The sequence below is a fragment of the Sinohyriopsis cumingii genome, chromosome 6 (genome assembly GCF_028554795.1).
Source record: "Sinohyriopsis cumingii isolate HCF-2022 chromosome 6, ASM2855479v2, whole genome shotgun sequence".
In the NCBI taxonomy this organism is placed as follows: Eukaryota; Metazoa; Mollusca; class Bivalvia; order Unionida; family Unionidae; genus Sinohyriopsis; species Sinohyriopsis cumingii.
In genome coordinates this window covers 107515452-107539838 of record NC_142966.1, presented here as the reverse complement: position 1 = coordinate 107539838, position 24387 = coordinate 107515452, and the positions used below count along the sequence as shown (strand labels likewise).

At 35.1% G+C, this 24387-nt stretch overlaps 1 protein-coding gene across 3 annotated transcripts; it reads right to left on the bottom strand.

Moving 5' to 3' along the window:
• Window positions 1-399: 399 nt before the first annotated feature.
• On the bottom strand, window positions 400-22557 carry LOC149797668 (uncharacterized). Of its 3 annotated transcripts, none has more exons than XM_089962580.1 (5): window positions 22468-22557; window positions 19316-19391; window positions 17942-18055; window positions 1560-1673; window positions 400-476 (listed from the first exon to the last, which is right to left on the bottom strand). In XM_089962580.1, exons 1-5 carry the CDS (start codon window positions 22513-22515, stop codon window positions 418-420), a joined length of 411 nt encoding a protein of 136 aa, XP_089818706.1. In that variant the 5' UTR covers window positions 22516-22557; the 3' UTR covers window positions 400-417. The 3 variants fall into 3 exon arrangements, with proteins under 3 accessions (XP_089818706.1, XP_089818708.1, XP_089818707.1); XM_089962582.1 differs by lacking the exon at window positions 400-476 and adding an exon at window positions 1051-1171; XM_089962581.1 differs by lacking the exons at window positions 400-476; window positions 1560-1673 and adding exons at window positions 15736-17130; window positions 17554-17670.
• Between the last annotated feature and the right edge of the window lie 1830 nt (window positions 22558-24387).

The window sequence follows — 24387 nt, the reverse complement described above, 5'->3', positions numbered from 1 at the left end:
AACAAACAACAACAACAAAACAAAACAACAGATAAGCATAAAATTCAGATAAAAACTAGTGTTTATGAACATAGGATGTGCAAATATATTTTCTGTCTAAAGTATAAATCATTCTTAGGACTAAAAAGGAATATCAAAAGCTGATTGTAAATTATTGTTACATGCACTTATAGAAGAACACAAAGCTGATGCCAGAGGGGCTACCAATTTTGGATTAAAACTGATTATCATCATATATTGTCTAACTATTTGAACAACCAATGATTTCCTTCACGAAATGCTGAATGTCACCATGATTAATTAGATAACCTATGATTTCTAACTCGAGCCTAAATAGGTTATGGATTCGCCGATAGAAGAATGAATGACATCTTGCATGAGGGGTCACCATTTTTGGATCTCATCCTATTCTGTTCATTAACTTGAACAATGAACAACTTCCCTGACCAGTTGATGGCTGCTACCGTAATTAGTTTCTAAAAATATAAAAATTGAAATTTTATTCTGCAAAAATTAAAATTTATATATTCAAAACTTTGGCTGGGGTGGGAAAAGGGATTTCATTTTTCTCTTTAATTCTTAGATTGATTAGTCCGTGTAGAAAGCAAACATGTGATAAGGTTTGAACTTGGAAAAACATGGGATATATATAAGTAAAGTCAGATTTTATTACTGTGGAGCAAAGCATTATGAAGCAAAGCCAAACAAATTCTTTATTTAATTCATTTGGACTTATTTCCGTTGCCTTTTTATTATTTGTATAAATGGAACATGCATGGGAAGAAAACCACCACCAAAAAATAAAAAAAAAAAAATAACATGCATGGAAAATGGAAACAAGTGTCTTGAAATTAACATTATGCAACTCGAATCGTGAATACGTTATGAAAACAAAGAAAGCATGGGAGACGAATCCAGTAATTCCAAAATTATTAGATTTATCTAGAATTAATTGTTCGTTAATTTTTTTTTAACATAACAGCAAGCAATTTTGTAACATGTTTTATGCAAAGAAGAAACAAGAATTGTGTCATTAAACATTAAACAATGCGATCAATAAACAATAGTTGAAAAAAGTTCCAACCCTTTATCTTTTTCTGGGTGGGGGGAAGATACGTTTAAATATCAACTGTGGCCATTCCATATTTCCTCTCTTTACGAACTGCCTCATCTACAAATATAAGAAACGCATTATAATCTGTCAAACGTGATCGTGCTACAATCTAATAATTCATGGATACATTCACAAAAACAACATGTGAGCGTAATATATATATATATATATATATATATATATATATATATATATATATATATATATATATATATATATATATATATATATATAATACAATCTTGTGAATCTGGTTCCAGTTACTCCATGAACAAAATGTGAAAATCGTATATCAGTTTAAAAAAGCAGAATTTGGAGGACCTGCCACAAATTATTTATATCAATCTGTTGTAGACGAGTATTAACTCAGAAAAGGACCTTAAATAAACTCAATTAAACCTGTAGCAAATCAATTTGAATTGATAATAACACATTTCTCACTTACTAATCTCAGCTATGGTGGCTCCCCGAGCCATCATGTCTGCGATCACATCGCTTTCAAGCTGGCACAGTGCCTTTATTTTCTTTATCTCGTACTCCACAAACTCTTCAACCACTTCTGCAACGCACAAAAAAACAAACAATGTTGGCGCCAAAATTTGTTCCTATTAAACAATTTTGACAGTTCAAGATCTTGAGAAATGTTTCATCTATTTAATATTGTATAGCATATATGAAATCTAATAAAATTTGAAAATGTATCACAAATGTTTGTTTAAATTCAACTTAAAAGTAGCAAGTAGGTAAATTAGATTAAAAACTTGTCTCTATCATCCAAATACCTATTACGAATACTACAACTGAACATCAGAACCATCTGGGGTCCTGCTCTCCTCTCTGTCTGGGCCACCATCAGGTCTTGAAGAGGATAAAGTCACTGGGGGGGTAACTAATTGGTTCTTGTAATTTCTCAGATGCCGCTGTTAGAAAAAACAAACAAACATGTAATTCCTTATTATGTGACCCTGTGTTATGCCCAGACCAGCTTAACACAATTATTGTCTACCTACAGCTGTATATTTCAATCCACATTCAATTCAAAATTGATAATACACATCACCAATCCATCAGTCGGATAGTTGAACTCAACCGAATTATTAAGGCCCGGTTTACAAAGTTTTATTGTATACATCTGAAAACAACCTAAAACCGCACAACATTAAGATTGCCAATTCAGATCATCGTCATCATCAGTCCCGTAGTCTGGAAGACCGTTGGGGCACCGCACAAGACCTAACAACCAGCTTCATCCACTCCTCTCGATTTTCCGTCTTTCTCAACATTAAGATGCAAATTCAGATAGTGAAATGATGGTTTTAGGCAGCAGGAGAATATGGAGTTAAGGGTTGGGGTCAAAAGCATAACTCCAACTACATATGAAACTTTAGTTACATTTGGAAACCGATTATCCATACTACTAGTATCTGATTCCATTAGTTACTGACATATCCCACATTACTTTTACTAATCAATTATTCAGACGAAATCTATGTCTCCTGATGGATCTGGAAAATCTACATTTCACCTTACTGCCTCAAGGAGTGTAGTATCCACAAATGCAAAACATGTAAACTTATTTTTGTACATAGCTTAAATATTATTGAACCACTGAAATGTGTGAATGTTCAAATTTGTTTTGAGGTTCAGCTTTGAGTTTTCCGATTTTTGCACAGAATTCAAGGGTTGAAGACTTGTTATTGTTCTGATTCTCCCCACTGAGAATCCTTGTCGTAGAAAAAGAAATGTGCATATGGACCAGATGGTTTATAGAACATTCCGTTTCTTATGGACCAGATGGTTTATAGAACATTCCGTTTCTTATGGACCAGATGGTTTATAGACTATTCCGTTTGTTATGGACCAGATGGTTTATAGAACATTCCGTTTCTTATGGACCAGATGGTTTATAGAACATTCCTTTTCTTATGGACCAGATGGTTTATAGAACATTCCGTTTCTTAATGTCGATATGTAAAGGATGATGGTTTTTACAGATGTGGATATAAGATTGATAGTTATGTCTGGTCATGTCTAAACTTTAATGGTAAATTACATGAACACATGCTAATAACTGTGATTGTACACGCGGTCACACACACACACACACACACACACACACACACGCTATGTTTACTTCTACATTGAGAACACAATAATGTTGATATATGTGAACACGTGTGTGTATTTCAAGGACAGACACGTATTTGGTGTGCTTGATGCTGTTTCTATGATGTTTCCTAAGTACATGAAAGCAATGATTTTCATCAGCTCTCTTATTCAGATAATACGTTTTTTTTCTGATACTAATGAACCATAACTGCCAAATTGCAAGTACAGTTACATTTGCAAGGGCATGTAAACTTTCTTGACATCTTGAGACCTGTACAACAACTTTGCCCTGTGCCTTCCTCATATTTTGTACTGCTGAAAACCATCAACGTTGAACCGTACATACAATTAGAAAGTGTTGATGTCTTGTCTTGTTGCCACACCATGATTCTGAAAATCACCAGAGGGCAACTACTGAAATGTTATCACTAATCAAGTATGAATGATTAATTTAAATGTAACTCAGAACACTGAGTAGTTATTATGAGTCAAGCATTTTGTTGGTGTTTTTACTTGTATGAATAATGGGAAGAGTTAAGGGATATACATGAAAATAGATGCATGCCAGTCTTGAGGTTTAAAGAACAATGTTAGACATCAAAATCATCATTTTCATAAAACCCTTTTCACGGTACTACAAATCATTACTGCAGATGTACTCACCTGCGGTATTTGTTCCTTGGGGAATAACCTTCCTTTTAATGAACCTTCTGCGCAGTCGGGTTTCAAACTCGCTACACTGAAAATATACCATGATGAAGGAACTTTGTGAAAATATTGAAACATTAAAATCATTATGCATAAAGTTTTTACAATGTTATATGCGCCATATAAATTTCAATTTATACAATAATATTAATAATAAATGCAGAGATCTTAATGGATTATTTCATACTTTCGGAATCATACTTTCCTATTCTGTCACAACACCTAATTATAATAAGTCTCAATCCGTCCTACACATATTTGATATTTTTCGCAATCGTATCATTCTTTTTAACGTATGAAACTAATATTTATTAAGTATATATATCTCAAACTGTATCGAAAGAGTTCTCATGAGCTTTATCGTGCTGATCTTAAAATATGTTACATAAATTAATACATATCATATATGTATTGATATATATCGTATCTGCACTGTTTGAGTAGATATAAGGAAATATGAAATATTTCACGAGTGAAGTGTCTTAGTGCAAGTGACAGCGGAATAACTACTCTAATAAAAATAAGTTCCGACATTTTTACAATAAATTTAGAACAACGATTTTAACTACATTTCAGCGGTAGAAAGATCGGACAAAGAGACTTCATTAAACCATGCATTTTGACAATTATGAGTTTACTTAGAAGAATTTTGGTACAATATTTTTAATTTATTTCTATATTCATAGGTGACTTTTGTGTGTTGCCATGCTTGTAATGTATTTCGTTAACATACTCTGCACCTAAATTTTGATTGTCACTTAATTTCAGCTTGCAATCGACACTAAATAATGACTGATGTTCCCCCTCGTATTCAGTCATGAATCTGATTTTGATGACGATTAAAATCGCTACTAAAACTTTTTTTTTATAGACCTAGGTAATTCAGAGGTCTTTTCTTAAAAGTACCGTTTGTCTTTGAGTGTATCAGGTATAAGAAATAGAATATCGAACAGTAGTAACAGCTCATGTAAAATCAGTCACTGACAATTTGAACGATTTAGGTGGAAGAATGATTTTAAACAATGAATATTTAATATCTACTTTTCATTGAGAGAGAGAGAGAGAGAGAGAGACTGAAATAATTAAAAAGCCTTAATATAGAGATACCTGTTTAAATAACATACATAAGGGCTCATATGCTTCCTAAATAGATACAGATTTTAGTTCCAATGTGAAATCGCCACTAAGGCGATAAAAAGTGATCTCGCCACCAGCAATATCATTTATCTCTCACTGATAACTTACAGTATTTAATTATGATACCCGGTAAGCCATATGTGGCATGTTATACAACAATATATTATTTCGACTGTAGACGAAATCTTAATAAATTAAAAGGAAACCCGATTGAATATTGCAAATATTCTGTAATGTATGATGAGATAGATCAAGGAATCAAATTAATAATATATGCTTAAAATGACTGTAAATGGCGTGTGTGCGTGTGTGTGTGTGTGATAAGAATTCTACCCCACCCCGCGCCTTATAAAACTTAATTCTAGGCCCCCTCCTAGTATCTTAGACTGATTGTATTGCTATATTATACAGTATATTTAGAAATTGTTTCATTTATCGTACCTTTCTTTGTAAAATATCTTTAACAGTTAATGTCGATATTTAGACGTCTTAATATTAAAATATTTCTTGCATAATGTAAATGATAGGGTAAAAGAATGGCTGATTTATTATTTTATAATGTGTAAGACATCTCATTGTTTATGTGGTTGCGTACAAACTTTATATGGACGGTATTTCATTTATAACATAGGTATCAAATTTTAAAATAATTTCCTTTATTTTCTTCTAACCAAAATACATACTGGAATATACAACACTCTACCCATCCAAACTAGTCCAAACCACACTCACACTGGAGCAAAGGTCAGTCCATTTTTTCTGCCTATACCGCCCTCCTCCTGGTAGAAAAACAAGCTGACTGACTCTCTCTTTTCCGAATCTCCTGGACTATGGAAATTCGATAGGTGGCAACCTGATTATTCTTGGAGATTTCAACTTTCACTTTGACTGTCCCGGAAACTCAAATACATCAAAACTCATAGATTCCATTAATGTTTTCAACCTCAGTCAGTTAACCAACCCACCCATAAACATGGTCACATTTTAGACTGGATTTTTCATAGACCTGATGATAACATTCTACGGTCCTCCCTGGTAACCCATGACCTTGCATCAGATCACCTTTACATTATATGCCATCTTCACGTATCAGTCCCTAACCCTCCACCTTTATCTGCTACTAAGAGAAACCTCCGTACGATAAATAGAACCAAACTAATGCACGACATCCAAACTAACCTAACAACTTGCTTACCTCCTACAGAAGAACAACTCGATAACAGCGTGCGTTCATTGCTTGACAAACATGCTTCAGGTACCAAGTGCAGAGTATCAATTCAAAAGTGTTCTCCATGGTATAGCAGTGTTAGGGGCCAGCTTCGCACTGCTAAAAGAGACCTCCGTAAAGCTGAGAGGCTCTGGTTTTCCAGCAGACTCACTATTAATAAGCAAAATCTATGAAGCCGCTAGAAGAATGTCGCAAATATAGTCCATGCAGCGAAATCAGCCCACTACACTACTAAGATCATGGAAAGTTCCAGCTGCAAAGAGCTCTTCGAGATTACTAACAAGCTAATGTCAAGGAACAAATGTACACCACTTCCAACTACCTTCTCTCCAGTTGTCATTCCAGACATATTTGCAAATTTCTTCCGTGACAAAGTACAAACCATTAGAGATAAGCTTGACACCACAATTTCAATTGACTCGTCGTCACCATACAGTTAGGATACAGAATTTGAGCGGCAACCATTAGCAGCATTTGAACCTGTCTCTATGGATTTCGTACGTACAATCCTGATGAAGAGTGCACCAAAGTCACGTGAACTTGATCCAATTCCAACATCACTGCTGCTAGAGTGCTTAGATCCAGTATTGCCTTCACTAACTGATGTTATTAATACCTCGCTCTCATTAGGGGAATTCCCATCATTTTTCAAAACTGCCATTGTAAAGCCTCTGCTAAAGAAACCAACACTTGATCATAACAATTTAAAGAACTACCGCCCAGTTTCTAATCTCCCATTCATATAAAAAATCTTAGAAAAGGTTGTGTTCTATCCCAGCTTGTATCTCATCTAAATTCAAACAGACTTTTTAGCAATGTACAATCTGCATATCGAACTTGCCACAGTACTGAAACTACTCTTTTAAAAGTAGTTAATGACATCCTCTCTGCATTGGTTAGCGGAAAGATTACAGTCCTCACCCTCCTTGATTTGTCTGCGGCATTTGACACAAGAGACCATGATATATTACTTCCCCGTCTCCAGCATGTATTTGGCCTTCTTGGACCTGTTCTCTTCATTCTGTACACTCAGTCGCTCTCAAGTGTCATAGATCATCATCCAGTGTCTCACAAATTGTAGGCTGATGACACCCAAATATACAAATCTAGCCACCCAACTGAAGTTGATGCTACCATCCAAGGTGTAGAGAGGTGCATTTCTGATGTGAAATCATAGATGACATGTAACAAGCTGCAGATGAATGATGATAAAACTGAGGCCATTCTGATCACAACACAAAGACTTTCTCATTCACATCATTTACCTCAACCAATAAATATCAGCAACACCAACATTAAATTCACACAATCAGTACGAAACCTAGGTGTTACTCTGGACAGTACTCTCACATTACACTAACATGTCATAAACATATGCCAGGCTGCATATCTTGAGCTGAGACGCATCAGCTCAATTCGCAAATATCTTTCAGTTGATGCCACTAAAATACGTGTGTGTTCATTAGTACTTTCAAGACTGGACTATTGTAACTCAGTTCTGTCTGGTTCATCTCAATATCTGCTCCAGAAACTTCAAAACGTTCAAAACACAGCTGCTTGGATCATACTTAAAGTACCACGATCAGAGCACACCTCCCCGCTGCTCTGTACCCTACACTGGCTATCCATTCGATCCAGAATCAAACACAAAATTTGTTCTCTGTGCTACGTTTCACTGTCGGACTCTAGTCCAACATACCTATCTGACCTCACCCATGTGTACACACCAGCAAGATCCTTTGGCTCCTCTTCTGACAATCGTATACACATTATTCCCACTATGAAAAAAAAGTCATATGGACAGCGTTCTTTTGCATACCAGGGTCCAGCAACGTGGAATGAATTGCCCATTGAACTTAGACACAAAGACACAGTGATCACATTGAAGAGGGCTCTCAAAACTCACTTATTTTGACTGCAGGAACAAATTTAAAGACCTCACAATGTTTCCTACCTTAAATATTCTCAGAATGTTTTTTTTTAAAAATGTTTTCTAATTTCATGATGTTTGTTTTTGTAATCATATCATTATATGTTTTTTATCTTATAGGTGCTGTCTAATGATGTAAAGCGCTTAGAGCTTCTAAAGATTAGGCGCTATACAAAGTCCTCATTATTATTATTATTATTATTATCCAATCAGACCCCAACCACCCCCATCTCTTCCCCGACCCCTTTTAACAATGAATCTTCTTTTGTCCACATGCCATTGCATTGGTTTGAATTCACTTTATTGGGTTTCTTGTAAATGATTATGCTATCTGTCATTTCCAATTTAATGACTTTTAAGATAATGTAACCACAAGTATATTATTTTTTACAACTCTAATGCTAATCACGTCATCGCCCTTTGATAATCGTGTGACGTTACTTTGTATTGTCTGAATGTTTACGAATTAATTTCAACTTGTTTTGCTTCCACCCAGCGAACCGCGATAGTAATACAATCATTTATGTTTCAAAAATATTTTTTTTTACCTACCGATTTTCGAAATCCCCTGAAGCAACCTCCAAAGCAGCCCATTTTCATTCAAATTATTGATGAATTCGGTATCTACTGTTCCTATGCAACGAACGCGATTGTACCGAAGGAATGATGGGAACGCAATTGTACTTTGCGCGTTGCCATTGGACAACAGTCAGATTCATCACATTTAACCTCTGTCATGCCAGATATATACGGGCGACATATGTGGTGGCTCCCTACAGATAGTATGTATCTCTGAGAGGGCGAGGTGTAATGGTGTTTCCACTTCCAATATGCGTAATGAAGAGAAATAGTGTGAAGAACCTGAGAAGATATTTTTCTTAAAAACTCTACCCTAAGCAAAATACGAAACTGTATAGCGCCACCTTAAAATAGACATTAAAATTGGTATAATTATTTTATTTTCTTGTGATCATTTGTCATGTTCTCACGCAAAAGGTTAATTAATATTGTTGTTATGCACGACAATAAGCTTATTATACTTATTTTGCTTTTGCATGCAAAATATGTCTGTGGCAGTATTGTGTGCAGTGACCTTAATTATGTGGAAGTTAAAATTCTTAGAACACAGGGACGAAGTCAAATTAAATTTTAAGCTGTTGTATTAACTGCAAGAAAAGAAATTGTGAACAAATGTTTCGTTTCTTCCATTTGTAATGAAGTAAAAGCATGAACTGACCCATCCCTGTCTAAACTATGAAATTTATTAGTGACATCTCAGGACTGGAAAATTATTTTCCTATCTTTCAGTGAAACATTGCTTCATTTTATCGAGAGAAAAAATGCAATATGCATTGATGCATTTTTATAATGGCTCACTTTTCAGCATGGGTACGTGCCTTATATGGGATATGTTACTAATGAATACTGTTGTGTGGGGACAAAAACATGAGAATTGTTCAAAATGACTACTTTGATTTTTGCGAATTAAATGTTTCCGCTATGCTACCAATATTGAAACATACAGCAATGATACCTGTATGGTTCTCGTAGGGACGGCCTATAGATAGTACGTATTGTCGAGAGAGTGGCAGATATAAGATGAAGTTATTTGCGCCTGAAACAAACATAATTGAGAGAATGTTGGCATGCCTATATGTTAGTTTCATGTACTGTAACTAAAATTTCTTTTAATTTCTTTTAAACAAAAAATCTTGTCTGGAAGACTACAAGAATTCAAAGCGTACTAAACTGTTATTGCAATACTGGAAATTGTGATGGAGAGGCTAGTACTTTATTACCAAGCATTGGAATGAAATGTGTTTCGTTTTTATATTGCAGCGAAGTTTCTAGAAGGGAAGACAAGAACTGAGGCAGAGTTCAGCCAGAATGCCTAAAATGGACCAAGGCTGTCCAGAAATATATCGACAGTCTGTCTAGTGAAACCGTAATTGGTGAAATTTCCTCGCCCAAGTCGAGGTTCGAAAGAAAGCGTACAAGGTAAATCTTTTGCGAAACCGTCGTAACATTCAAGCGAAAGTACCACAGAAATGCAGCAGTAGAGGTAAGTACGAGACTCAACTAATGTTGACAGGCATTTTATGCCACCAACAAAATGCAAACCCAGAGGGACGTATGACGTATGGAAGAAGTAAGGATGTTTAGGCATGCTGTTAATTGATGTTTTCTTGCATTTGTTACCATGGCCAATTTTATACGGAAATCGAACTGAAAAATATAACACACGTAACAATGCTCTTTTAAATAATCAAAATTGTCTTGAACAAAAGTGTTTTTCTTTTTTAAATTTCGGGCTTGAAACAATTACAAAATTTGTGCAGCATAGATATAAGTGTATGCTATCATAATTATTTTTTCTTCGGTATTACCTGGATATCAAAGTAACGCACTTTGCATAACCTGGAATCTACATGGCTTATCAATCGTTTCCGACAATGATCTGATTTAAATTGGAAATCAAATGTATGTTGACCAAAGAACACCAAACAGACATATATAATAGCTTGAAGGTACAGATACCCATCGCAAATATAACTGCAAATTACGTACATATGCTATGTAGCTACTCTGTATTTTCAGGTTCGGAAGAAGACAACGTGAATATCATTGGTGAACTGAGTCTTGCTGTGGGGTTAAGTGACATAATCAAGTGCAGATATAGAGAACTATGTCCACCTTAGCCCCCGAGGTACCCGCGCACTGTGATGTTGATATAATTCCCAGTGGCATCTTTGAAAGAATGTATTAAGTGTCTCAACTTTTTTATTTCTGAGCCCGTGAGACATCATCCCGCATGTACACGTCCAGGTTTAGCACTGGATTTTCATGAACATTTGCTCTCTCTAAGTCGCTGTAGTCAAAGACGTCATCGATGACCGCTCCGGTGGTATCAATGGATAGAGCGTCCGTCTCAGATGCAAGAGATCGCGGGTTCAAACCCCAGCCGAGTCATACCAAAGACTGATAAAATGATACTAGCAGCTTCTTCGCTTGGCGCTCAGCGACTGGTCAGCGGAGTACTTGTGGCAATACAATTATAGCATAACAACTGTGACAATGCATGTGTATTGTCCAACCCTCTAGTTGAGCCCCGACTCTAGAACAGGTGATATGAACAGATTCACGAATATGCGTAACGATCCTGGAGATATCACACAGACTGGGGTGGTTCAACATTTCAGTGTGGCAACATCTGATTATTCAACGACTGACAAGTATGTAGCGCTCAAACGCGAAATACGGTCAAGCACGATAGTAATTCAGCACGTGTCTAAAACGAATTATAGCTCACGGGTGAGGCAGTTGACAGCGAGATCATGAAAGATCGAACTGAATGTTTTTCAATAAACTATGTTTTGACCGTCGAAACAGAACGAATGATGAAATCAACAAAACCAATGGAAGAAGAACGAATTTCTGACGCAAGGCTTGCCCTAGCGTACTTTGGCCGTACAATGCAAACTCTAATAATTGGCACAAAAATGTGATGTAAAACATGTAATATTTGTGTAGTTGCATCCGCCTATGGTGATATTGTCCTTGTTCAATATGGCCTTCATGTTTGCAGTCTAAGGTCATGAACTATCAATATTGCTGTTAACTTTATATTTTGACGAGTTGGCTTTGATGTTTATACATGCAACTCAGCCACCACCAAGGCTCCTATATCCAAATTTTTCCAAGATGCAAATGCATCAATAAGAAAGCAGCCAGTACACAATTTAGCTTATGAGTCTACTATGGCACTTCCAATTTGTTATTGTAAGCTAGTAATCCAGCATTTCTACAGCCAGCAGCAGGTGGTAGAACTCTCACTATACCTATACTTTATTTTATCTAATACATGCTTGGGGGAAAAAAAAAGATTTTGTTCTATGCCATACCAAGGTGTATAATTCATGTTCTCTCTGCAGATGATTCTTCTTGTTACCATGACAAACTTTGAAATGTAGACAGGCATGACTAGATAAGCAACAAGGTGATCAGACTTGAAAAGCTGATGGTAATGAGGTGGGTAAATTTAAGTTATGAAGTTGCAGAGCTGCCCCACTCCCCATGATACATGTACTGTTTTACCACCCACTCTACTCCTTGTTTATATTTGACATTCTCCATCATTCTCTGCTGTAGTTTAGCATGGTGACGTACATTGGATAGTCATCAAACGTGAGCACCACATTTCCAAACTAGATCTCTAGTAAGGATTCACTCTTGCCCAAAATTAAAAATGCTTCCATCATGTCCTTAAATACATTATTCAGCTGAACAAATACAAGATGATGACAATTTCTAGTTTGAGTTTCACACTTTGCCAATGTGGGTATGTGACAAAGCTTGCCAGTAGCTTCCTGTGGGTCGGTGGTTCTAACTGGATCTTTCCCGGTTTCTTCCTCCGCCAGTTATACTGGCTGCCATGGATATCCTATCTTGTGCTGAGAAATGGCATTAAACTAGGAAAGAACAAAACAATTTCAAGTAAACACATAAAATTAGATCCAACTGCAGACTGCAGACACACATCTACCATTGTTTAATGAGCTGGAAAATCTTGGAATATTCAGTCTCCTAGGAACAATCAGAAGAATACAGACCCTGATATGCTGATATATTATGCGACAGCTGATCAGGATCTCTGTTGTTTGCGGTTGAACCAGACTCATGAGTACAGACTGGGCAGAAAAACTGAAAATCAAACAAGTTAAAGAAATCATTCAGCTGCATTAAAGAGATTACAGTTCTTAAAGTCCTTCTTCATAGTTTATGCAGAGGGGAAGCAAGGTGAGTGAGGCAATGTTATACTTGTATAAATGCAATTATGTATGTTTTTTTTTGCACCTAGCATTTATGATTACCCACAGTCCTGGTGTATACCTTATTTTCCTCGCTTTATTTTCTTTTGCATATATTGCTTGTCCCAGATGTATCTAGAATAAATAAGTTACCTTTATGAAACTGCTCTGAATCAGAGATGCTGTCAGGAGTTTATCTAAAGGGAGGAGCTCCCATCTTGTCACCAAAATGTTTGGGGGAGGGGTAAAAGAAGAGAAGGCAATAAATAGCAACTGTTAAATAAATACTAACACTTATGTCAAGATAAGCATGTTACAAGTGAACAGTGTAATAAAAACTGTAAACTCTGTGGAGTAAATTATCATATGTGCAACTTTAAACTTGCTTGAGTTCTCGTGCATCATTCCTCTTAAAGTGCATGAATCTGTACAAATTTTGCGTGATTTGCACAACTGCACATCCTGGCAGCACCTCTGCTGAATGGAATGGAAAATCACAGAAAGCAAAGCTGGATAAAGGAAATTCTTTATTTGTATCAATACAATATCAACAAAATATTGAGACCATAATTGTGGTACTGTAAATATTCACGTGCAAGTCAGGTCCAAGTGCAACTTGCATAGAACCAGATCTGCCATTACATAATGTTCAGCCAGGTCTGGGTCTATGTAGATTGTTAGGAGTAAACAATAGAACAAAACAACATAGACCTTTGATTGCCAGTGCATTATGCAACAGCAGATCAGGGTCTATATTGTCTGCAGTTGGATCTAACTTATAACTGCATATATACAGTGTATTCTAAACAAAAACGATGTGAATATTACATGCAACATTTAAAACTGGTGAACAATTTTTTTTATACAGAAATTTAGTAAGACATAACATGAATGTACAATCTGCAAAATGACATTTAAATCAACACAAAGATGATGGGAAACGTTCTGTGGTATAAACTTAACTAGCACCTGACAATTGAACATTTGAAAATTGCACCTTCATTAGTGACACAATATTGCTTTATATAAAAACAAGATTCTCAAGTGGAATTGTTCCAGGAATTCAATATAAAAATGTCTCCCTTTTACTTAATTTGGGTTGAAAGTATCTGATATTTTTCAGCACTAACAATATTTTCAAATTAACTATAGTGGTGGCCATACTGCATTTCAGAGTGGCACCAGCTTCGTTTTGGGCTAGGTCAATAGGGTTAGAAGATTTTGGTGAAAACCCCATGTCACTATGACCATTCATTTATAAGGAGTAGTAACAACAATATTTTCACAATGGCCAGCATGGCAGCCATATTGGATGTATGATTAGTACGTATGAACAGTTTCATGTAAGACCAACCAGTTCGCATAAAAAGTCAATTTGTGAAAACCCCATGTGACCATCGATTTACGAGGTGTAGAGGTAGTATTTTCAATATGGTACCAAGTGGCCATACTGAAGGCAAGTTTGCATCATTTTCATTTAGGACCAATTCGACACGCACATAATAAAAACCATTTGTCATGAAAATACCATTTCAAAATGAATTTCTGTTTAATAGTACCAATAATAAGTGGGTGAACATTTTTCCTGGGATCATTCTCCAGCCTGTATATCCTATGATGTGCTGAAAAATAGCATTACTCCGACTCCATTATTTTCAAGACGCATATCAGATCATCGCCATTTTAAGCTATGACCAAGAAGACATGTTAAAAAAACCTGTTTATACAAGTTTATTGTCTGAAGGAGTAATGGTAACAAGATTTTTAATTGGCTACCATGGTAGCCATAAATGGATATCAGACTGGCACAATGTCCATTTAGAACCAATCTGACCGCATAAGAATGGTGAAAGCATAATGTCGAAATGACCAGTCATGTAGAAGTTATGGTAAGATTTTCAAGATGGTCATTGTTGCAGCCATCCAAGATGTCAAATTTTACCATATTCATTTTGCATGAACCATACATCAATAGAAGGCTTTTAGTGAAAACACTACGTTGAAGTGACCATTCATTCTGGAGAAATAGTGATAACAAAAGTTTCAAGATTGCCAATTTGGCTGTTATAATGGTTGTCTGAACAGCACCACTTTCATTTAGGACCAACTAGACATCATAAGAAGTATTTTAGAGAAAACACCATGTTGATACAACCATTTATTCCGAAGGTTAGCAATAAAAAGATTTGCAAGATAGTCACTGTGGCTGACATCATGAAAGTGGCACCATTTTTTAAAATTTGTTATTTGTTATTTAAGGACCAACCAGACATCATAAAAACTCTTCTGGTGAAAACCCCAACTCCAAAATTTTCAAGATGGATGTAGTGATGGCCATAATGGATATCAGACTGGTACTATTTTCATGTAGTACCAGCCAGGCTTAACATGAAATCATCTGGGTACTATTTTCATGTAGTACCAACTAGGCTTAACATGAAATCAGACGGCAAATTAATATTCTGTTTAGAGGGAGTAGCAGTTACAAGATTTTCAATGATTTCATAGGGTAAGGGAAATATGATGATTGCTTACAATACAATATTAAACATTTAAACTATGTACTATCATTTACATAAATCAGATATTTTTGTCATATTTTCACAAAGAAGGAAATTCAAATTAATTTATGTGCAAACATGCAGACCTGCCAACCCTAACAAGACCTTCTCAGTAATTCAGTTGATTTCCCGCCCTCCCCCCCCCCATAAGTTGGACAAGTTCTCAGTAAGGTTTAAGAAAATATCATGTATTGCTATTGTCAAGCTGGAAAACATGCATTTAAAAGTCTACAAGTGTGATTCAAGATCGATGCAGTGGCGGTAAACATTAGTTCAACTCAAAAGTTTGTAAAGTTTACTTGAACATTAATTACCTCCGGTACAGTTTCACAAACTGCAGTTCCAAACCCTACATAGCTCAGTGTCTTCTTGATAGCTCTCAATTTGATGTAATCTTTAAAAAGATTTCACGAGTTGATGGCAATCATCTTTCACGCCATGTGACTTACTCAAATCAACACGATGTCCACTAAATCCAATTGTTGCCCTTCCTGCCCCCCCCCCCCCAGATTTGAATATCCCTTTTATTCTTCTGTACTATTAACTTTTTAAGAGGTTAACTGACAATTTCGTCCTCACATATCACTTGCTGGACACCATTTAATTTTTTTTTTAAAAAGCAACCTCTGGATTATACAGCCGTTTCCATCACAAACTACATGCAGTTTAAAGCATCTGAAGTACTATAGTAATGCTAGTCTGGTTTCCTATCAATTACACGTATCTAATACGAAACCCAGATATTAATAAAATACAGACAAGCCAGTATTCGATTTTCCACAAACATTCATATTACCATAGCAAGTGATTTTATTCCGCAAATCCATATTTTAAGGGTCATTTTCATATGACTTATGTCAAAAGCATAAGAGTTAGCAGGTCTGAAATGTAGCATATTCCTGAATACCAACAAGAAACACAAATATAAATATGATCTGATCATTAGCACTACCACTAGTGCAAGCCTGTGAATTGTCATTGTTAACATATGCCAATAGTTAAAGCCTGTGACTTGTCTTTGTAGTGTTCACATATGCCAATAGTGCAAGCCGGTAATTTGTCTTTGTATTGTTCACATGTGCTAATAGTGCAAGCCCGTGACTTGTCTTTGCAGTGTTCACATGTGCTAATAGTGGAATCCTGTGAAATGTCTGTGTAGCTTTCACATATGCCAATATAGCAAAGCCTCTGATTTGTCTTTGTACTGTTCACATATGCCAATAGTGCAACTCAAATAGTCAATACGTTATGTAAACAAAGAAAGCATGGGAGACGAATCCAGTAATTCCAAAATTATCAGATTTATCTAGAATTAATTGTTCGGGTATCTTATTTTCTCCAACATAACATCAAGCAAATTTGTAATATGTTTTATGCAAAGAAAAAGCACGAATTATGTTATTAAACATTAAACAATGCGATCAATAAACAATAGTTGAAAAAAGTTGCAACCCTTTATCATTTTCTTGTGGGGGGAGACGTTTAAATATCAACTGTGGCCATTCCAGATGTCCTCTCTTTACGAACTGCCTCATCTACAAATATAAGAAACTCATTATAATCTGTCAAACGTGATCGTGCTGCAATCTAATAATTCATGGATATATTCACAAAAGCAACATGTGAGCGTAATATATATATATATATATATATATATATATATATATATATATATATATATATATATATATATATATATATTCTTATGAATCTGGTTCCAGTTACTGCATGAACAAAATATGAGAATCATATATATATATATATATATATATATATATATATATATATATATATATATATATATATAAGTTAAAAAAGCAGAATTTTTGAGGAACTGTCACAAATTATTTATATCAATCTGTTGTAGAGGAGTATTAACTCAGAAAAGGACCTTAAATAAACCCAACTACACCTGTAACAAAACAATTTGAATTTATAACAACACATTTCCCACTTACTAATCTCAGCTATGGTGGCTCCCCGAGCCATCATGTCGTCTGCGATCACGTCGCTTTCAAGCTGGCACAATGCCTTTATTTTCTTTATCTCGTACTCCACAAACTCTTCAACCACTTCTGCAACGCACAAAAAAAAAAAAACAAAGTTGGCACCAATATTTGTTCCTAATAAATAATTTTGACAATTCAAGATCTGGAAAAATGTTTCGTCAATTTAATATTGTATAGCATATGAAATTTAATAAAATATGAAAATGTGTCTCAAATGTTTGTTTAAATTCAACCTTAAAAGTAGATAGTAGGTAAATGAGATTAAAAACCTGTCTCTATCATCAAAATACCTATTACGAATACTACAACTGAACATATGAACTGTTTAACTACTCACGATTGAGGGCCTCTGGGGTCCTGCTCTCCTCTCTGTCTGGGCCCCCATCAGGTTTTGAAGAGGATGAAGTCACTGTGGGGTAACTAATTGGTTCTTGTAATTTCTCAGATGCAGCTTTTAGAAGAAAAACAAAACATGTAATTCCTTATTCTGTGACCCTGTGTTATGCCCAGACCAGCTTAACACAATTATTGTCTACCTAAAGCTGTATATTTCAATCCACATTCAATTCAAAATTGATAATACACATCACCAATCCATCAGTCGGATAGTTGAACTCAACCGAATTATTAAGGCCCGGTTTACAACATTTTATTGTATACATCTGAAAACAACCTAAAACCGCACAACATTAAGATGCCAATTCAGATCATCGTCATCATCAGTCCCGTAGTCTGGAAGACCGTTGGGGCACCGCACAAGACCTAACAACCAGTTTCCTCCATTCCTCTCGATTTTCCGTCTTTCTCAGTGAGTCGCTCAGTGTCAAGCCTGTCTACTCTCGAACGTTATCTTCCCACATCTTTCTTTGCCTGCCTCTCTTTATTCTTTCTTGTACAGTGTCTTGTAGGATTGTCTTGGCAAGTCCTGATGATCGTGAAACATGCCCACACCACTGCAGTTTCCGTTTGTTCACTATGATCAGGAGGTCATCGTGAGGCCCAATGGCTTGTCTTATCCTTTGCCGTATTTCATCATTGGTGAATAAATGTGATTGTACACGCGGGCACACACACACACACACACACACACACACACACATTATATTTAATTCTACATTGAGAACAATTTAATGTTGATATATGTGAACACTTGTGTGTGTATTTCAAGGACAGACACAGTTTTTGTGTGCTTGATGCTGTTTCTAGAATGTTTCCTAAGTACATGAAAGCAATGATTTTCATCAGCTGTTTGATTTAGACAATACTTTTTTTTCTGATACTAATGAACCATAACTGCTAATACAACTACTTTATTGACATTTTGAGACCTGTACAACAACTTTGCCCTGTGCCTTCCTCATATTTTGTACTGCTGAAAATCACAATTAGAAAGTGTTGATGTATTGTCTTGTTGCCACACCATGATTCTGAAAATCACCAGAGGGCAACTACTTAAATGTTATCACTAATCAAGTATGAATGCTTAATTTAAATGTAACTCAGAACACTGAGTAGTTATTATGAGTAAAGCATTTTGTTGGTGTCTTTACATGTATAAATAATGGAAAGAATTAAGGGATATACATGAAAATAATTGCATGCAAGTCTTCAGGTTTCAAGAACAAAAAATGTTACAATGTTAGACATAAAAATCATTATTTTCATAAAACCCTTTTCACGGTACTATAAATCATTACTGCAATGTACTCACCTACGGTATTTGTTCCTTGGGGAATAACCTTCCTCCTAATGAACCTTCTGCGCAGTCGGGTTCTAAACTCACTACACTGAAAATATACCAGGATCAAGGAACCTTGTCAAAATATTTAAACATTAAAGTCATTATCCATAAAAATTTTACAATGGCATATGCGCCATATAAATTTCAATTTATACAGTAATATTAATAATAAATGCAATGAACTTAATGGATTATTTCATACTTTCGGAATCATGCTTTCCTATTCTGTCTTGATTCACAACACCTAATTATAATAAGTCTCAATCCGTCCTACAAATATTTGACATTTTTCGCAATCGTATCATTCTTTATAACGTATGAAACTAATATGTATTAAGTATATATATATATATATATATATATATATATATATATATATATATATATATATATATATATATATATATATATATATATATTAATAATAAATGCAGTGATCTTATTGGATTATTTCATACTTTCGGAATCATGCTTTCCTATTCTGTCTTGATTCACAACATCTAATTATTAGTAACTCTCAATCCGTCCTACACATATTTAATGAATTTCGCAATTATATCATTCTTTTTAACGTATGAAACTAATATTTATTAAGCATATATATATATATATATATATATATATATATATATATATATATATATATATATATCAAACTGTATCGAAAGAGTTCTCATGATCTTTATCGTGCTGATGTTAAGATATGTTACATAAACTAATACATATCATATATATATTGATATATAACATATCTGCACTGTTTGAGTAGATATAAGGAAATATGGAATATTTCACGAGTGAAGTGTCTTAGTGCAAGTGACAGCGGCATAACTACTCTAATAAAAATAAGTTCCGACATTTTTACAATAAATTTAGAAACAACGATTTTAACTACATTTCAGCGGTAGAGATCGATCAAAGAGACTTCATTAAACCATGCATTTTGTCAATTATGAGTTTACTTAGAAGAATTTTGGTACAATATTTTTAATTTATTTCTATATTCATAGGTGACTTTTGTGTGTTGCCATGCTTGTAATGTATTTCGTTAACATACTCTGCACCTAAATTTTGATTGTCACTTAATTTCAGCTTGCAATCGACACCAAATAATGACTGATTTTCCCCCTCGTATTCAGTCATGAATCTGAATTTGATGACAATTAAAATCGCTACTAAAATTTTTTTTTATAGACCTAGGTAATTCAGAGGTCTTTTCTTAAAAGTACCGTTTGTCTTTGAGTGTATCAGGTATAAGAAATACAATATCGAACAGTAGTAACAGCTCATGTAAAATCAGTCACTGACAATTTGAACGATTTAGGTGGAAGAATGATTTTAAACAATGAATGTTTAATATCTACTTTTCATTGAGAGAGAGAGAGAGAGAGAGAGAGAGAGAGAGACTGAAATAATTAAAAAGCCTTAATATAGAAATACCTGTTTAAATAGCATACATAAGGGCCGATATGCTTCCTAAATAGATAAAGATTTTAGCTCCAAAGTGAAATCGCCACTAAGGCGATAAAAAATGATATCGCCACCGGCAATATCATTTATCTCACAGATAATTTGCAGTATTTCATTATGATACCCGGTAAGCCGTAGGTGGCATGTTATAAAACAGGTCATGTAAAATCAGTCACTGACAATTTAAACGATTCACGTGGAAAAATGATTATAAACAATGAATATTTAAAATCTACTTTTAATTGTTTGTTTGTTTGTTTGAGAGAGAGAGAGAGATATAACTGAAATAATTAAATAGCATTAATACAGAGATACCTGTTTAAATAACATACATAAGGGCCGATACGCTTCCTAAATAGATACAGAATTTAGTTCCAAATTGAAATCGCTACTAGAAAACCTTCGTATCTTTAATATAATATCTTACTTGATTCGTAAGTTGTGATGTGTAAGATACCCGGGAAGCCATATGTGGTATTTTATACAACAATATATCATTTCGACTGTAGACGAAATCTTGATAAATTAAAAAGAAACCCGGCTGAATATTGCAAATATTCTGTAATTGATGATGAGATAGCCCAAGGAATCAAATTGATAATATATACTTAAAATGACTGTAAATGATGTGTGTTCGTGTTTGTGTTTTTGTGGCAAGAATTCTACCCTACCCCACGCCTTATAAAACTTAATTCTAGGACCCCCTCCTAGTATCTTAGAATGATTGTATTGCTATATTATACAGTATATTTAGAAATTGTTTCATTTATCGTACCTTTCTTTGTAAAATATCTTTATCAGTTAATGTCGATATTTAGACGTCTTAATATTACAATATTTCTTGCATAATATATTGTTGTTGTTGTTGTGGGGTTTAACGCCATTTTTCAGCACACGATAGGCTATACATGGTGGCCAGTATTAATGGTGGAGGAAGAACCCGGGAAAGCCCCGGAAAGAACCACCGACCCTCGAGAAGCTACTGGCAAGCTTTCTCACATACCCACATTGGCTGAATCTTAGACTCGAACCGCCGCAGACAGAGGTGAGATGGCAGTGATCCGTAACGAAGAGCTCTTTAGACCATTCGGCCACTCGGGGCCCCTCTTGCATAATGTAAATGATAAGATAAAACAATGGCTGATTTATTATTTTATAATGTGTAAGACATCTCATTGCTTATGTGGTAGCGTACAAACATTATATGCACGGTATTTCATTTATAACATAGGTATCAAATTTTAAAATAATTTCCTTTATTATCTTCTAATCAAAATACATACTGGAATATACAACACTCTACCCATCCAATCAGACCCCAACCACCCCCAACCCTTCCCCGACCCCTTTTAACAATGAATCTTCTTTTGTCCACATGCTATTGCATTGGTTTGAATTCGCTTTATTTGGTTTCTTGTAAATGATTATGCTATCTGTCATTACCTATTTAATAACTTTTAAGATAATGCAACCACAAGTATATTATTTTTTACAACTCTAATGCTAATCACGTCATCGCCCTTTGACAATCGCGTGACGTTACTTTGTATTGTCTGAATGTTTACGAATTAATTTCAACTTGTTTTGCTTCTACACAGCGAACCGCGATAGTAATACAAACATTTATGTTTCAAAAATATTTTTATACCTACCGATTTTCGAAATCCCCTGAAGCAAACTCCAAAGCAGCCCATTTTCATTCAAATTATTGATGAATTCGGTATCTACTGTTCCTATGCAACGAACACGATTGTACCGAAGGAATGATGGGAACGCGATTGTACCGAAGGAATGATGGGAACGCAATTGTACTTTGCGCGTTGCCATTGGACAACAATCGGATTCATCACATGTAACCTCTGTCATGCCAGATATATACGGGCCACATTTGGTGGCGCCCTACAGATAGTATGTATCTCTGAGAGGGCGAGGTGTAACGTTGTTTCCACTTCCATTATGCGTAATAAAGAGAAATAGTGTGGTGAACCTGAGAAGATATTTTTCTTGAAAACTCTACCCGAAGTAAAATACGAAACTGTATAGCGCCACCTTAAAACAGACATTCAAATTGGTATAATGTTTTATTTTCTTGTGACCATTTGTGATGTTCTCCCGCAAAAGGTTCATTAATATTGTTGTTACGCACGACAATAAGCTTATTATACTTATTTTGCTTTTGCATGCAAAATATGTCTGGTGGCAGTATTGTGTGCAGTGACCTTAATTATGTGGAAGTTAAAATTCTTAGAACACAGGGACGAAGTCAAATTAAATTTTAAGCTGTTGTATTATCTGCAAGAAAAGAAATTGTGAACAAATGTTTCGTTTCTTCCATTTGTAATGAAATGAAGGGAAAGCATGAACTGACCCATCCTGTCTAAACTATTAAAATTATTAGTGTCATCTCTGGACTGGAAATTTATGTTCCTATCTTTCAGTAAAACAATGCTTCATTTTATCGAGAAAAAAATGCAATATGCATTGATGCATTTTTATAATGGCTCACTTTTCAGCATGGGTGCGGGGCTTATCCGGGGGATATGTTACTAGTGAATACTGTTGTGTGGGGACAAAAACATGAGAATTGTTCAAAAGGACTGCTTTTGTTTTTGCGAATTAAATGTTTCCGCTTTGCTACCAATATTGAAACATACAGCAATGATACGTATAAGGTTCTCTTGGGGACGCCTTATAGATAGTACGTATTGCTGAGAGAGTGGCAGATATAAGATGAAGTTATTTGCGCCTGAAACAAACATAATTGAGAGAATGTTGGCATGCCTATATGTTAGTTTCATGTACTGTAACTGAAATTTCTTTTAAACAAAAAAATCTTGTCTGGGAGACTACAAGAATTCAAAGGCGTATTAAACTGTTATTGCAATAATGGAAATTTTGATAGAGAAGCTAGTACTTCATTACCATGCATTTGAATGAAGTGTGTTTCGTTTTTATATTGCAGCGAAGTTTCTTGAAAGGAAGACAAGAATTGAGGCAGAGTTCAGCCAGAATGCCTCAGAATGGACCAAAGCTGTCCAGAAATATATCGACAGTCTGTCTAGTGAAACCGTAATTGGTGAAATTTCCTCGCCCGAGTCGTGGTTCTAAAGAAAGCGTACAAGATAAATCTTTTGCAAAATCATCTTAACATTCAAGCGAAAGTACTACATCAATGCAGCAGTAGAGATGAGTACGAGACTCAACTATTGTCAACAGGTATTTTATGCCACCAATAAAATACAGACCCAGAGGGACGTATGGAAGAAGTAGGCCCTAAGGATGTTTAGGCATGCTGTTAATGGATATTTTCTTGTACTTGTTTTGATGGCCAATTGTATATGGAAACCGTACTGAAAATATAACACATGTAACAATGCTCTTTTAAATAATTAAAATTGTCTTAACAAAGGTCTATTTTTATTTAAATTTCAGGCTTGAAACAATTACAAAATTTGTGCAGCATCTACATCAAGATCCTAACATGAGGATAAGTGTATGCTATCATAATTATTTTTTCTTCGGTATTACCTCGATATCAAAGTAACGCACTTTGCATAACCTGGAATCTACAT